Raw genomic sequence first — 16,458 nt, forward strand, 5'->3', positions numbered from 1 at the left:
ACTAAGGTCGACTGAAATATTCAATTGATGATTTTCTTCTCATAAATCTCTTGACTGTCTTTGTAAAGTTAAACTATATAGTGTGTTGTTGTTTACAAACGTCAAGTGTTATAGATCTTTTTAATAAAAATAAATTATATTACATTATTAAACGTTTATAATACGTGATTAAAATATGTTGTGATATTAAACATTTGAAGACGTAATATTGTGTTATTAAACGTCAATAATGCGAAATAAAATTATGTAATGTTACTAATCGTTTTTAATTCATAAACATATTATTCTGTGTTATGGAATGCTTATGAAACATATTTAAAGAATTGTTAATAAATAATTTTGATGCGCAAGAAATCAAACAATCTTTTTCTTTATGAATTTCTGTGAAGACTTTATTTTTTTTTAATAATTGCAATTAGTGTTAGGGAAGATTATATCGATGCTGCTTAGATTTGTCGGCCGTCAGCACCTGGGTCCTTGTGGCAAGTGAGTCCAACCTGTGACTTCTCGAGCGGAGGAAGATCGAGTGAGGCCTGGCGTGTGGTGAGAGAGGTACACCTAGCACCCTCAATGTTTTAGCTCTGTCAAGTTTGGAAAAAAAATTACTTGCCCTTCCCACTACTTAGTGAAATACGGATAATAAGGACAATTCAGGATATTCTCTTGGTCTAATTTTTATCCAGTGTTTATTTTCCCGTAATTCAAAAACATGTTGAGTATTATCCAGGAGATGTAGGCTGCTGGTGTAAAGTTTTCCACTAATTAATTGGAGTCTATCTGAGAAACTAAAAACTCAATGGACGCACGCACAATTGCAAAAAAACAACAACATGATAACAAATAACTCGCTCATAGACTGACAACAAGAACAACAATGGAAAATAAATAATTGGCAATACTGATACTCAAGCCCCGTAGACAGAGAAATACCTTATGACAAATCTTTGTAACACTGCGTTTATGTATGTAAGGTCGCAGTTGTAATTTGTAAATAGAATGGAACGCTGGTCTACCCTAGTCCACAGCTAACCAGTATAAGGATTTAATATAAAATGAGTTTAAATTCACGAAATAATTTATTCTCTATTGGAGTAAGCGAGATTGACGTGACCTTGGTCTTCAGTGTCCCAGGTTAACCGCCCATGAGACACCTGGACACTCGCCGCGTCCTCCTCCTCGCTCTGGTCAACACAGCAACTGATCGTGTCTCCATCACGGTGACTGTTATTTTCACTTCCCTCGCTGGCGCTGCTTCTTGTTTGTTTAATTCCCTTACGGTAAATACAGTTTCCTTCTCGATGGTCATTATTTTCCTCATTTGTTTTGTCTGATCCTGAGTGATGATCAATATTCTCGCGTTGTGTGGTGTATCTCTCCTGGCTACTGGTGGTGGTGGTGGTGGTGGTCGCCTTGTTGCTGTGTTGGCTCTCTTGGGCGTCCACACTCTCAGGGTCGTGAGGCCGCGGGCTGTTCCAAGGCTGTACTTCTCCCGAGGCGAAGATAAGGTAGAAGATGGTGTTGAGTAAGTAGAAGACGACGGCTATGATGAACACCTTTCTCCACTGTGGCAGAGTTTGCTGTAAGATAAAATAAAATACACACTGTAGTCCTCATGAGAGATACTGAGCGTCACATACAACACAAAGCTTCTATTAAACAGTGTGAGAGAACGGCATTATTATCCAGCAGGGTGGGAGAGTAAGGTGACTGCTGCATTAATCTGGCAACATCACACTTTATCTGTGAACTATGAATTATCATTTAGTACTGATGATGCAAACAACGATTTCTCTCAAAAGTAGCTTGTAAAATTGGGAATAATATCGCGGGCTTAATTTGCAAGTGTATGGTAGTTTCTTTGACTAGAAGGCTTAACATGTTGTACAGGAAAATAACCCACATCTTATTTTCTTGCCAGTACTCACGCAGAGGTCAACAATTACAAGAGGCTCTTGGTTCACTTATATATATTTCATAATTTACTACTTAACCCTTCAATTACCACATGTACCTACTTATCATTAACTACAGGTGAGAGTGTACAGCATAACAACATTTATCATGACAATACTACAACTTTATCTCCACCACTTCATTGAATGGCTATTATTGTTATCTACACTGCCTTAGGCCCTAAGGTGACTCCCAGAACAAATTCTCTTTCTAGATATTCTTAAACCTGACATCCGAGGCTTGATTAATCCCTAGTGTTCAGCAACACAGTTCACAGCCTCATCATGTATGAAGTATTTGATGTGGAGTTGGTATGCTTGTCTGTTTGTTTACACCAGACATCAGCACCGCAAATTCTAAATAATTCAACCAAATGAATAATATCTTTCTGGTTCAACAGAAGATCATGTGCATCAAGATATTCTGTTTGGTGTTTCTTTCTTTATTCTTATGGACGGCATAGCTGGGGTGTTCACAAGGTCAATAAATACAGTAATAAGGTTCCAATCTAATTCATTGTAAAACTCTCTCCTAAAAGTATCTTTACGGAGGGGTCCGATGAATTTAAAAATGAACACTGTGACTCCTGTTGTCTCGATAGGGTTGTCAGAATCCTACGCCCGTTGTGTCATATAGTCTCACACAAAATTGTAAAGATACTTTTTGGAGAAACTACATAGCTCACTACTTCGTTAGACACCTGGAGATGGAATGATGGGGGAAGGAGGGGAATGGGGTGTAGCTAAAAAAATGCCTAAGACTTCACCCGGACACTAAACATATAAAAATAAAAAATAAATAAATAAACAAACAAACCATAAACGGAAGACCTCTGAGAACTCCATTTTGACAAACCCTTCGCAGGGCATCTGGAGGAGAGATGGGAGTCTGCGGTGGAGGGTGGGGGGTGGGGGGGCTTGTGTACCTCCATCGAAATAATAGTTGAACTTTAGGTAATTGTTGGGGTGGTGATGTTAGTAGCGACATACCTGATTATTAAGAAGGTAACCATTGAACATAGGAGCGAGGAAGCCCGGGATGTTACCAATGGTGTTCGAGATACCACACAGCGTCCCGGCGAAGTTGGGTGAGAGGTCGATGGGGTTGATGTAAGGGCCAGCGTATAAGGCGCCTTGAGCGGTGACACCTGCCACCAGCAGCGTTACTGTCGCCAACCAGTCACATCCCACCCACATGAGCCCCACCAAGCACATGGCAGGACCCACGTTAGCTGTTTGGAAAAAGAATGTCAATCACAAATGGTCTTCATTGTTATATCTTGAGCGCGTCACACCAATTAAAAAAAGTGAATTGCTGTACAAAATAATATATTATCATCATGTTCTAACCGAGCCTAACTTGACTTAACCTAACCTTAGTTAACCAAACATAGGACACGTAACAAAACCTAGCCTAACCCAGCATATCCTAATCTAGTCTAACTTGGCCTAAATTAACCTAACTTAACCTATAACCTAACCACCATCTCTCATCCCTACACCACCATCTTTCCACTCCTCCTCCGCCAACTCCCAACCGTTCTCCAACATCCCTCTACCAGTCACCTCAAGGCCCAGACATCATGGCCCACCAGGTGCTGTCATGTCCCTACCACAGTAGGGTGTGTCATAGGAGGGAAGATCAGCTAAAACTAATGGCCCATCACTTTTTTGGTAGATTTTAGTGTATATAAACAGAAAATAATTTCTGTTTCAATATTTTGCAACCTTTTGCTAGGTAAATTTTAGCGTGAAATTTATCGAAAATCTAACGTACAGCTGCATTAGTGCATTACAATTAAATAGTGAACATTGCTTTCTGACTTCATTCTTTAACAACCCAACTTACAATATTTTTTTCTGTTTCAGATTCTGATGCATTTATAAGTTGATAATATTTGCGATGGCTGCTTGTGTCAGGACGAGGAACCAAAAATCCAGCCATCTCAGTCACTATCTTGGGTCTGGGAGAGAGCTCCTGAAGTCGGAGTTGCCTACATTGAGAGATGCTTTGAGATACGGTGTTTTAATCAGGCAAATCAGTGAAAAGAACCAAAGAACTTACACAAACAAAGACATTGCCAGTGATATGACCAAAGCTGTCTTGGCACAGTACACTCTGGCTAACGCTCAGTTCAAGCCTCCAGTCATAACAAGTCAGAAGAAGTTTAGTGAGAGACTGCTAGCCAGTTGGGAAAAGGCAAGAGATATCTCTCTTGGGAGAGGAAAACTTGCAGTTAAGGACAGCTTTGCCAAGCAACTGGACCAGTTATTTGACATAATTACTTGCAAGTGCCCAATTGTTCTCTGTCCTGAGTTTGGATGCGATCGTGACTGTAAATCCGAGGCCCACATCTCCTGTATTTGCAAGCGTGAACTGAAGATTCCTGTGATCGAACTGGCATTTGTCAAAGCACAGAGAGAGAAGACTGGCAGTATAGGGGCTCTCATGATTTCTAGCCAAGATATTCCGGAGTCCAAGAGACAGGAGGCTGCCACAGAGAGACAGAAGAGGAGAAGAGTTGCCGAGGAAAAGAGACTTGAGAAGGCCCAGGGTGATGTAAAAAAGGCCGATGATTGGAGTCAAGCTGATTCAGAGTTTAATGACTTCCCCATGGCTGATCCGAGTGCTGACCAGGAGAATGGTGACTTTGTCCCTAACCCAGAAAATAATGATCCCAAACCTTCCAGGCATAAGATTCGAAATAGGAAAGATATCCCGAGCATAGCTCTGGCCAGCATGCGACGCCACACTGGTCTCAGAGAAACTGCAGAGATAGCAACAGCTGCCTGGATTGACGGTGGTTTGATAACACCTGATGATGTTCACCTGGTGATAGATCATAACAAAGTAAGGAGAGCTCAGGAGAAACTTTCAGTAACCTAGAAGAGGAGTTTGATAAGGGGATAAGAGAAAATGGAATCAATTGTTTGTTCTTTGATGGGAGAAGGGATGACACTAAAGTGTTCATGAAAGTTGGAGATTCTGACAAGTTGTTCCCTGCCATGGTGAAGGAGAAACACTACTCCTGCTGCAGTGAACCAGGAGGGAAGTGTGGTATTTCACTCCAGAGAAAGATGACATCAGAAACCAGCTGAGATAGTGGCAGATAACACAGAACTGGCTCAGAGAGGAACGTAGACCAGACCCTGCAGGCCATTGAGGACAGCACCAACACGAACACAGGGTGGCAAGGGGGGGTCATACAGTGGATAGAGCGGAAGATTGGGAGGAAGCTGGTCTGGATTGTTTGTGACCTCCACACTAACGAGTTGCCACTCAGACATCTGATCCAGGAGCTGGATGGCAAGACTCTTTCAAACAACAGATGGTCTGGTCCTCTTGGCAAGATGCTGGACTCTGCCACTGAGTTAGAAATAAATCCGAGCTTTGAAAAAATCACAGTTGGCCTTCCACTCGTTGAGCTTGCACATACTGTCATTGACGACCTGAGTACTGACCAGTACTATGGTTACATGATTTGCAGTGCCATCAAAACTGGGGTCATGCCTGATAGACTTGTTTACCTGCAGATAGGTCCAGTCTCACATTCTAGGTGGCTCACAACGGCTCTCAGGTTCTGCAGAATTTGGGTCGCTCATCATAAACTGAAAAGGAACCAGCTTCACAACCTGAGACTTATTGTCCAATTCATCGTGAGTGTCTACTTGCCAAATTGGTTCAACACCAAGGTCAAGTCATCGTTCTCCGAAGGTCCGAGGCATGTTCTCTTCCAGCTTGAGCTCCTGAGGAGTCAGCCAAGGAAGGTTGTTCAGATTGTGGAGCAGACTGTGAGGAGATCTTTCTGGTATGCTCATCCCGAGGCAGTTCTGCAGACAATGCTCTGCAGTAAGGATGAGGAGGAGAGAAGAGTGGCAGTCAAAAAGATCTTGGATATGAGACTTATGAGAGGATCTGGGCATGATGAATCAGTTGGTGACGATTCCTTCAGGGTCAGGAAGACTCCTGAAGTCAATCTAGGTGCCAAGACCCTCACTGATCTCATAGATCTGGATAACATCCAGGCTGGCAGTGAGCCCCTTTACCTGCAGCCTCACCAATGTTCAAGTCAGAGCTTTCCTGGACAACCCCATGCATGTCCCTGCCTGGCCCTCGCACACCCAGAGTATAGAGCGTTGTGTACAGCAAGTGAGCGAGGCCAGCAGTCACGTGTACAGCCAGGAGAGGAGGGAAGGCTACATCGGAGCTCAGGTGGTCAGCAGGGAGGTGATGAGTAGAAACAGAAGCAAGAAAGACATGTTCTCTATGGTGTGCAGCAATACCGGGTCGTAGTAGTAAAACCGGTTTTTGTATTTGATGATTTTGTTTTCTAAAGGAATATTAAATTTAATAAATGTGTCAAGATCATTCGTTTCACTATTCCGGATCATTTTCATCCTAATAAATTAACCTGATACATTTACTTTACTTTAAATAAGCTATTTAGTGGTGTTGGTAAAAGGGTGGGAATACTGAATTTTTATAAGATTTCAAGTTAAAATTTACCTAGCAAAAAATGAAAACTTTTCAAATCTGAAGATATCACATGATTCTGCACATAGAACTACATCATTAATACCATGGGCCGATTTTTCAAACTCAAAAAAAATAAATTCGCCTCCGTATGACACACCCTACTACCACAGTGTGTTCGTGTGGTGGAAGCAGGCTGTGGTCTAGGTCAGCTGGTACAGGAGGTGTTGTTACTGTGATCTCTGTAATAGTTATACTATGTTATTGTTCCATGTTGCTGTTCCGTTCTTATTTTGTACCGTATGTGGATGTATTGTACTTCTCAGATACAGGGATTATTATTATTATTATTATTATTATTATTATTATTATTATTATTATTATTATTATTATTATATTGTGTTGTTGTTGGTGGTGTTGTTGTTGTTGTTCAAAAGTGTCTGTACAGTCGAATTTCTAGCTTATCTCCTTTCTCGTGGACAATGGTACTCAATGCCACTCACTCTCCACCCAATCACCACACAGCTCACCACCACACCCGCTCCCTTACCCAATCACCACACAGCTCACCACCACACCCGCTCCCTTACCCAATCACCACACAGCTCGCCGCCACACCCGCTCCCTTAACCAATCAACACACAGCTCGCCGCCACACACCCGCTCTCTACCCAGTCATTGCCCTGCTCGATCATACACTACCCTGCCTCACTTAATCCTCCTTCCTCTGCCCAATTCCCCTACATCTGCCCCCTCCTCCCACCAACACTAAATCCTAACCCCATCACCTCCCCCGCCTTAGATATTACACCATCCCCCTCTTAAATCCTAATCCCCATCTCCCCCTACCTTAAATCCTAAACCCCATCTCGCCACCATAAATCCTAACCCCACCCCAACCACATTAAATCCTTACTCCTGACTTACCTATAATATGTGAGATCTTCCTGACGCTGACGATAGAGGTCCCACACCGGAGCTGGAAAAAGTCACCCACTACCCCAGTCCCCAGCGACAGCATCCACATACCAAGGTAAGGCAGCCCGGACAAGGTGGCGTTCTGCTCCCAGAAAAAAATAACAACACGAATTAATTTTATCTGGTTTATTTTGCAACTAATCTCAAGTGTTATAATGTTTTTTTTTCATTTATTTATTTAAGTAGGTAATTTATTGTTTTGTTTATTTAGTCTTTATTAATTGATTTATCTTCAAGTTTTGTCTCCTTTATAAATGTATTTTACATGTTTTTTATTTTATCAATTTATCTGTATTTTTTGTAATTCTGTTGTTTTATCAGTTTACTTTTATTTACTAAGTTATCAAAGTTGTGTTTAATATTTATTTTTACTCTTGTTATGTTTATTTTATTTTATTTTATTTACTAATTTACGTTCAAGGTCAACTTTTTTGTAGTAATCTATCTCTAATAATTTGCCTTCAATTGCTAATATGTTTTTATCAATTTATCTATAAATTATCTTTATTTAAGGTAAATCTGTTGTGCTAATGTGTCGTTACTATATTTACTAATTAATCTTTTGGTTGTATGTTATGATCATTAGAATACAAGTGACTAGTTAATGTTTACTATTGTTTTGTCTATGACGTACGCTCGTCTCCTGTTTTAAAGGTCAATGGGTTTTAACTAGCGGACCTCCAGTTCTCCCAGCTGTGAGTGGGTACCTGACTTTACACTGACCATCTTTAAAGTAATACAAATTTAAGAACGTGACTTAGACTGACCGATTTGATGTCCTGGTGGAGGATGGTCTTGATGTAGAGGGGGACGGCGGAGAGGAGAGTGTAGAACCCCCAGTTGTTGCCCAGTACACCCACCACCATCGACCACACCGGTAATGACGTCAGTACTGACCGCCAGGGCACCGGCAGCGCCTGAAGGTGTGAGTAGGGCGTTGTAAGGCCAGGGCTTACACATACATACACACACACACACACACACATATATATATATTATTATTACACAAGGTTAAGGTATACCTACTGACCGCCTTGCTCTTAGTCTCGCCGATGGAGGAAGTAATGTAGTGATGCTCGTGTTTAGAAATCCAGCGGTAGTTGGCAGGTGTGTCTGTGACCACCAGGAACCAGGCGAGGCACCAGACCAACGCCAGCGCCCCCTGCAGGTAGAAAACAGCCTCCCACCCCAGCTTCTCGATAATATACGCAGACACCGGGAACGCAACGAGTGTGCCTGCTGGTGCTCCTGGAGAACGAAGGAAGGCAGTTTATTATTTACTGGCCTAAACTATTTATAAACAGACAATACTTTATCAAAATTTTAGCCATTGTTGAGATATGAACTGACCTAAACATTATGATAAATTATATAGAATTTACTTAGTGTTCTAATGTTCAGTGACCTAAACAAACAGTGGTAGACGTCAATACTAAAATTCACTGAAGCTTCTCTCCCTTATGTAGTTGTTCACGTTTTCTTCCTTTCACGATTATAGATATTTAAGGTGTATATATGTAACTGGTCGGAATTCTCTCACTTGACTTGGTTTTTTTTATTATTGTGGATGGTAATGCAGTGGAAGCGCCCCTTGGAGAAAAACCCGAACCAGCACAAACACACTTAAATTACAACAATAATTTCTCCGTGACCCGTGGAAAGATAGCACCTGTGATTGGGGTGAATGAGACGCACTGTAAAATTTGACACTTCTATTCCCTCCAACACTACAGCCACACTCAATAATGGTACACCAACTTATGCGCACCTCTTAGCCTGGCTTAAGACACTACACTGGGGAACAAAAGTTATACATGATATCAAAATAGGTAGAAAATTAGAAAACAATAAATTATAAGTTTAAATAATGTTGCTTACACACATGAACAGGCCTTAAGGGCAGTCAACAAAATAATATCAATCACTGAGAAAATGGCATTGGGAATAAGAAATTATGAACTCCACCATGAATAGGCCTTAAGGGCACTCAACAAAATAATATCAATCACTAAGAAAATGATATAGAAAATGTTAAGAAATTATGAACTACACACATGGATCAATCATAGCCTGTCTGGGGTGACACACAATTACTACAATCCTGATTGCCCAATAACCCAAAAGGTGTAACTACTAGCCTGCCAAGGAGGCCGGCATATACAAAAAACCCGAGAAAATCACTCATGACTCATCCGGCAGGCGGGGGCTCTGCTGTGTTTTATCAGTAATTCCTCTAGAACTCAGGAGTCATGAATGCTTTTCTCCACCAATACCCGTAAAACATGCTCCTTAGTCTCACACATGGGTCCCGAATGCACCTCTTAAGGCACTAACAAGCTCTTCACAACTTTTTAGAGAATTTCTTATGTCTCACATGTGAAAATCAACCATGAGGAGTGTTGTTCTCACACCTGGACTTGGGAAATTTTAAACACCTTACCACCCTCTCCCTTAACATGCATCACACAAGCTCAGAACACATCCATACTGGGAAAAGAGAAGTGTCTCTGAGTATCCACTAGACTCAGACTCCTGGTCTCAGTGTGTGACCGTTCATTCACTCAGACTGCCTCAGCTTACACTCATTACATCCATGGACGGGAAGAGAGGAGAACGTCAGCAGGTGACCCTGTCCAGATAATACTTCTAACTGACCGAAGACACGTGGTGTTGTGAACCCACGTGGGAAGAACTGAGCAACCATGCTGATGCTGGTCCCACGTAGTTTTAGTTGTCGGGAGCACTCGTTCACTCAAGAGATCCCAGCTAAAACCTTGCTAACCAGTGACAAGCCTGCTCCGATTATTCCCATCTCGACAATCATCAATCTTCAACGGCAGTCGTCAAACTGCAGTCATCAATAGCAGTCAAGTGGGTTCTGCCGAAACCCTGCAATGAACTCGCTGTTAGCGATTGTTAACCTCTATCACCGCCCTATCTAAACCCTGTCTGAGATTTAACAAGACTTACTTGCTACACTGGAGACATGTGCGCGCGGAGACCAGACCACGTCAGTGTTTTTCCTGCACTGGCGCTCAGACCGCCCTGTCTGTTCAAGCTCTGTCGTCCGACTGAGGATCGGCCAGCCTCGTGCTTTCCCAAGGCGAGAGCCTGGGCCTACGTGACATTTTTTCCACAAAACTAATAGCTTAATTGAGACACACGTAACATATTTAAACTGAGAAACGATCTATAATAATTTTATATTTAATAACTGTCCTTTAATTTCATGATTCACGTCCATAACGATTCGGTAGACTACATTTAATATTATATAGGCCTAGTTCCAGAAATCTCCGTCCTCTTGGGAGAGGTGTTGTTGGTGCTTGGCCAACCTGTCACGTGGCTTAGAATGACTCGGCGTATCGGCATCTTGGTTATCCACGCACTAATGTCTCCGTATATCACAGCGACATTTCTGAATATTACATATATATTCCCTTTCTCATAATGGTTACGACACCGTCTCCATGATACTGATGCCGTACTTGTGCTTGATAAACACACATCTATAGTTTTATTACTACTACTACTACTGACACAATAGCCACACCTTCGCCGCCATTTTATTACCTTAAAATTAAATATCCTTATACATAAGTAGCTACCCTAGCTGTGTTGAGTTAGTTGAGCTGCAGATCTACTACTGACACTACTACTACTACAACTTTTTTTTTTTTTTTTTTTTACGTGGCCTCCAGCCTCCCCCAATAGGCACACCTTTGCCACCATTTAATTACCTTAATATTAAATATCCTAATACATAAGTAGCTATCCTATCTGTGTTAAATTAGTTGAGCCGCAGATCTATGCGGCATTCAGTGACAGTAGCCTCATAGTCAATATCTGCAGCAGTTGTCGGAGTTGGGGCAAAAGCTCTCGTTCCCCTGAGGCAGAGCAAAGCCGACCGAATGAGAGAGAAAGACAGTCGACATCTCATCCAGGCTGTAACATAACTCCTGGGCTGCTGCTTCTATTCGGAGATCACCTCCGCGAGTCTGGCGAAGAAACATCTTGCACTTGGTCCCATCCCACCAGAGGGTGTGAACACTAGAGGAGTGAAGCTGCCTTGATCAACTTTCTGAATTCTCTCCTAGTATGTCCTTATCTTGTTGTTCTCGTTCCTCCTGTGTGCAGCATCGAGGGTTAAGTTACAGTGACATGCGGCCATGCGATCAAAAATCCTGATGTCGAAGAAGGCTCTCTGTCCCCGCGTCCAGAATCCTCGAGCACTGACATCAACACGGGCTTCGTTGGATGTGTTTGAAATCCTATGTTGGAAGATCTCACCATCCAATGGAAGGAGGGTAAGTTCTACCATGACATCATGGCAGATTTCCTTCAACATATTTGCTGTGAGATCCCGTACTTCGTCATGCCTTATTCATATGAAGCCCCCTTTCTTGCACACCATGGTGTGATCGACGTCATAGGAAGAGCCACACACACATTGGGAGGGCAAACCTTCTACTGGCCTACCATACCTTAGAGCATTGGCATCTGTAAATTCTTGTTTATTGAGACTGAAACCATTTGCCCTTATCGGTAACGTAGTTAACCAGTTCGAGGTGCTCACCTCCTGAGCTATAGCTACTTTTTTTTTCAAATTTCTGGAACTTGCAGCAACAGTTTTTGCAACTTATCACTTTGGCCGTGCTGTCGTTCTGTCGTAATGGATCTTCGAATCTTGTTTACTTCACTGGTATCCACCTCCCCTGTTGCGTTCTGAGCTATTATGTGGTCCGTGGGGGCTGCCGTGAGCTTAACTGAGTTTTGATGTTCGGTGGCAGCAATCTCCCCTGGATTGGTCAGACCCATTCCTCCTAGTCTCGGTGGTAGTGCAAGGAGTGATCTTTCTGCTGGGGTTAAGTGAGGGTGTTTCACTAGTTTGGGAATGAAATTGATGCTGATAGCTTCTTCCAGAGGGTGGATGAGGGGACCGATATCAGGGATAGTGCGCATCAGGTAGTTCCAGCAATGCTTGACTCCATGGGTGAATGCCGCAAAAGCAGCATGTGGCTCTGTGTTAGCAATCTCAGACAGAGCTTGGATTTCCCTAACCCATTCATTCACCTTTCCCGTTACGTACTCGGTCTTGAAGTCCGTCGTGCCAAATTCTGCTCCTAGGTGTCTTTGGCCATCCTTTGTTGTTTTGACGTCGCTTCCACCAAACACCTCCATTGCCCGTTCATAATGTTCTGGCTTCACAATGAGGAAAGACTTGCTGGCGTTTGGGTGGTGCCCGATTTGTTGGCCTTGTGATGTTACCAAGTCCCACCACTTTTTGATGTCCTCCACTTTTCCTGCTCCTGTAAGATCATCAGCGTACGCCACTTGCTTGACCTCAGTTGTTTAAAATTTTATTGTGTGTTGGAGCACTGATAGGCCTATTGTGTACATTGCCATTGCAGCAAGGTCCCCCTGCGCTGTTCCCTCTGTTGACTGTATGATGGTATCCCCTCTTAGAGCTTTGTTGTTTACTATATAAAGGTCTGATGGATTCCTATAGGAGTTTTCAACGTACATTGCAAAGCCTGGACACTTGATCTTGATGTTATGCAGTGCGGCCTTGCGGTTAAGTATGTTGAATGCGTTTGAAGCGTCCACCAGGAGAACGGCCTTAATATCGTTCTCATGGCGTGAATGGCAGCTACCTTCTACAACTACAACTTCTACTATACTACTACTACTATCACTGCTACTACTATTATTATTCTAATATACTATAGGACTAGCCGTGTGTCTCTCTGTGTGTGTGTCTGTTCTGGGCAGCCAAAACGGCACAATCGTTTTTCATCAAACTTGGTGGAAAAATCTCAAAAAAATCGTAGAGTGCAACAAACCTGGTCCCATGTCGATGGTTTCTTTAGGAAGGCATTAATTAACCATTTTATTTACGCTGGCAAAAGATGTCGCTGTATGATGTCAGCCTGCAGGACGATTGCAGTTATCCTACGGCTCCCTCCTCCTCCCCCACTTTTTCTCTTAGCCTACTTTTTTTTAATGTTGTTTGGATTAGTAAAGGAAGGAAGATGAGTAAATAGAAGAATAAAGAAGGGGAAACAGAAAATAGTTAGAGATAACAGGTGGAGGGGGGGGGAGCTGAGTTTCATCATGCGTCTGGATGCGCAGTTTCAAAGTTACCAGAGCATTTTTGGACCTTACGAGGCTACAGTGTATACTTATTCCTGTGGCTGACTGTACATGGAAAACGAGAAGAGATAAAAAGATAATAACAGGAATGCATGGAGAAGATAGAATGGGAGAAGAAGAGAGACCGAAGCATTATTATCCTTAAGAGGCGAGCTTGGAAAGGAGGAATAGCCGCGTGTCTGTTTGTGTGTCTGTTCTGGGCAGCCGAAACGGCACAATCGTTTTTCATCAAACTTGGTGGAAAAATCACAAAAAAATCATAGAGTGGAACAAACCTGGTCCCATGTCGATGGTTTCTTTAGGAAGGCATTAATTAACCATTTTATTTACACTGGTAAACGATGTCACTGTACCCTGTCAGCGGGACGGCAGTTGAGCGCTAGTCAAGCACGAGTGTTCGAACTTTCACGCCTTGGTAAACTGTACCACCGGACTCGCCACCTGGCACAAAGGGCCCACGATCACTTGTTCATTACTATAACAGCAACAACAACAACAATATCAGATACTACTACTTCTACTACTACAAAACACCATTTTCACAACTGCCATAACAACATTAGTACCTGCGTAGATGATGGCGGCCATTGTCGACCGTTCCATCTTGGGCGCCCAGCCGGAGAGCAGGGCGTGGTTAGCGGGTGACGTCACACCCTGGGGAAAGAATGGCACAGAACTCTATCATACTTTAGTTACAACTTAAGGAAGTATTTACAGGTTAAAGGTGAAGATCACGTGTTACTGAGATGTGATGCCTTTTTGGTGTGGCTTAACGAAAATTACATATATATTTTTTCTGTCTGTTTGTCTGTCTTTTTTTTTGTCTCTGCCTTTCTCTGGCTCTATGTCTCTCTCTGTCTGTCTCTTTGTCTCTGTGTGTCTCTCTGTTTATCTTTCTGTCTCACTGTTTATCTTTCTGGCTGTCTGTCTGTTTCTCTCTCTGGCTGTCTCTTTGTCTATGCCCTTCTTTTTGTCTGTCTGTCTCTGTCTCGTTCATTAGGCCTCTCTCTTTGTCTCTCTCCATATGGACAGAACAGTGATAACACAAAAGACGGGAGGCAACTGTGTGCCAAATTCAATCGGAAAATTATTGTTTTTATGAATAATGGAAAGTTTTATAATTGCAAAAGGAAATCGAATCAACTTTAAATCATTTTTTTATACTTAAGTCATACAGCGGTAATTAAATTTGTCTAGCCTTAACTTTTTTAGGTTAAGTTGGAGTGGCAGGTGTTAGTTAATGCTTGTTATGACATCATAGCCACATTAGGGGTAGAATAATACTTCTGAGCGTAATTGATAAATTGACTTCCTCTGGCTATTGGGTTACAGCCCTAACACACCTCAAGCTTCAAAGAGTCCCATTTCTAATAAACCCCAATTCTGATGGCGTCCTATCCTAGTGAACCTTAATGCTTATGCTTAGGTTTTGTTTTCTTTTGTTTATTGTTTTTTTGTTTTTTTGCTCGGTATTGTTTTGTAAGGTCAGGATTTGTTCTATAAGGACGTGGGTTAATATGACCTACAACTATGTCATCTTGGGTCAATAGCAGCTCTCGGGACAAGAAGGAGACAGTGAGGGGAAAGCAAGTCATTTTAAGTGTTTACGTTATTAAATGAGGCACGAGTGTGGTCCTCTGATGTTAGGTCAGGCATGATGTTGGTCAGTATCACACTCCACACGTCGGCGATCAAGTGACAGCGATCACCGGGGCAGGATCGTGTTCGTGTTAGACAGAGATACACGACCTGGACTTGGGTCAAGTTTCAAAGAGATACACGACCAGGATGACATACCTTTTCCGGGGTCCTACGGCCATGAACGATTCACTATCCACGACTCAAAGGGAGAAATAAACATCACGTCCTGATACTAGTCTTGTTGAAGTGAGATATACGAGTGAGAGGAAAAATTAATTACAATGTCATGACTTTGGACTGTTTAGTGTGTGTGTGTGTGTGTGTGTGTGTGTGTGTGTGTGTGTGTGTGTGTGTGTGTGTGTTTAAATAAACCTCCGCAGGTATACTCGACTGTTGATGTAGCGCTCAGGTAAATAATATCAAAACAGTACACGGGGTTGTCATGGATAATATCAAAGCCGACTCTAGGTAAATATTGAGATATATACTATTTTTCTCTATCCAGGAAGAGTTGCGGCCAGAGTGAGTGAATTCCTGTGACAACGGACCACGTGGTGTCCCCATTATGCACGACACCGCATAGTGAATGAGTTGCTGCAGCATCATGTGAAGTTCCTCATAACACCTGCGAGGGAATTACTACACCACGTGATGCCCCTCATAACACCATCCGTGAGGGAATTACTACACCACATCAGGCCCCTCATACACCATCTGTGAGGGAATTACTACACCACATCAGGCCCCTCGTAACACCATCTGTGAGGGAATTACTACACCACATCAGGCCCCTCATAACACCATCTGTGAGGGAAGTACTACACCACATCAGGCCCCTCATACACCATCTGTGAGGTAACTACTACATCATCAGGCCCCTCGTAACACCATCTGTGAGGGAATTACTACACCACGCCAAGCCCCTCACAACACCACCTGTGAGGGAACTAGTACTCCACGCGAGGCCCCTCATAACGCCATCTGTGAGGGAGTTACTACACTACGTGTCTGCTGTTCAACACCTCAGCTCACATGATCTACGTGTGTAAACATTAATCTGTATGTTCACTGTATGTTCCTTCACCTTTCTCTAATGAAGGCTTTTGTTAAACCACCAATGTATGTAACAAGTCATTTATGTCCAATGTATATTTTCAGCCTTCGGACTGCAAACTTTTTCAATAAACCGTTTATTATTATTATTATTATTATTATTATTATTATTATTATTATTATTATTATTATTATTATTATTATTAT

At 42.4% G+C, this 16,458-nt stretch overlaps 1 protein-coding gene across 2 annotated transcripts in view; it reads right to left on the reverse strand.

Moving 5' to 3' along the window:
• Positions 1-667: 667 nt before the first annotated feature.
• LOC121859914 (sialin-like) overlaps positions 668-16,458 on the reverse strand; it is a 38,799-nt gene continuing 23,008 nt past the window's right edge. For both annotated transcript variants that reach the window (XM_042356868.1, XM_042356869.1), the window contains 6 exons: positions 14,124-14,211; positions 8,435-8,652; positions 8,172-8,321; positions 7,354-7,486; positions 2,943-3,184; positions 668-1,577 (listed from right to left, as the gene is read on the reverse strand). In XM_042356868.1, coding sequence (XP_042212802.1) covers positions 1,077-1,577; positions 2,943-3,184; positions 7,354-7,486; positions 8,172-8,321; positions 8,435-8,652; positions 14,124-14,211 — 1,332 coding nt within the window. In that variant the 3' untranslated portion in view covers positions 668-1,076. The remainder of the gene's footprint in view (positions 1,578-2,942; positions 3,185-7,353; positions 7,487-8,171; positions 8,322-8,434; positions 8,653-14,123; positions 14,212-16,458) is intronic.

Source organism: Homarus americanus, unplaced genomic scaffold, assembly GCF_018991925.1.
Source record: "Homarus americanus isolate GMGI-L3 unplaced genomic scaffold, GMGI_Hamer_2.0 scaffold5198, whole genome shotgun sequence".
NCBI lineage: Eukaryota > Metazoa > Arthropoda > Malacostraca > Decapoda > Nephropidae > Homarus > Homarus americanus.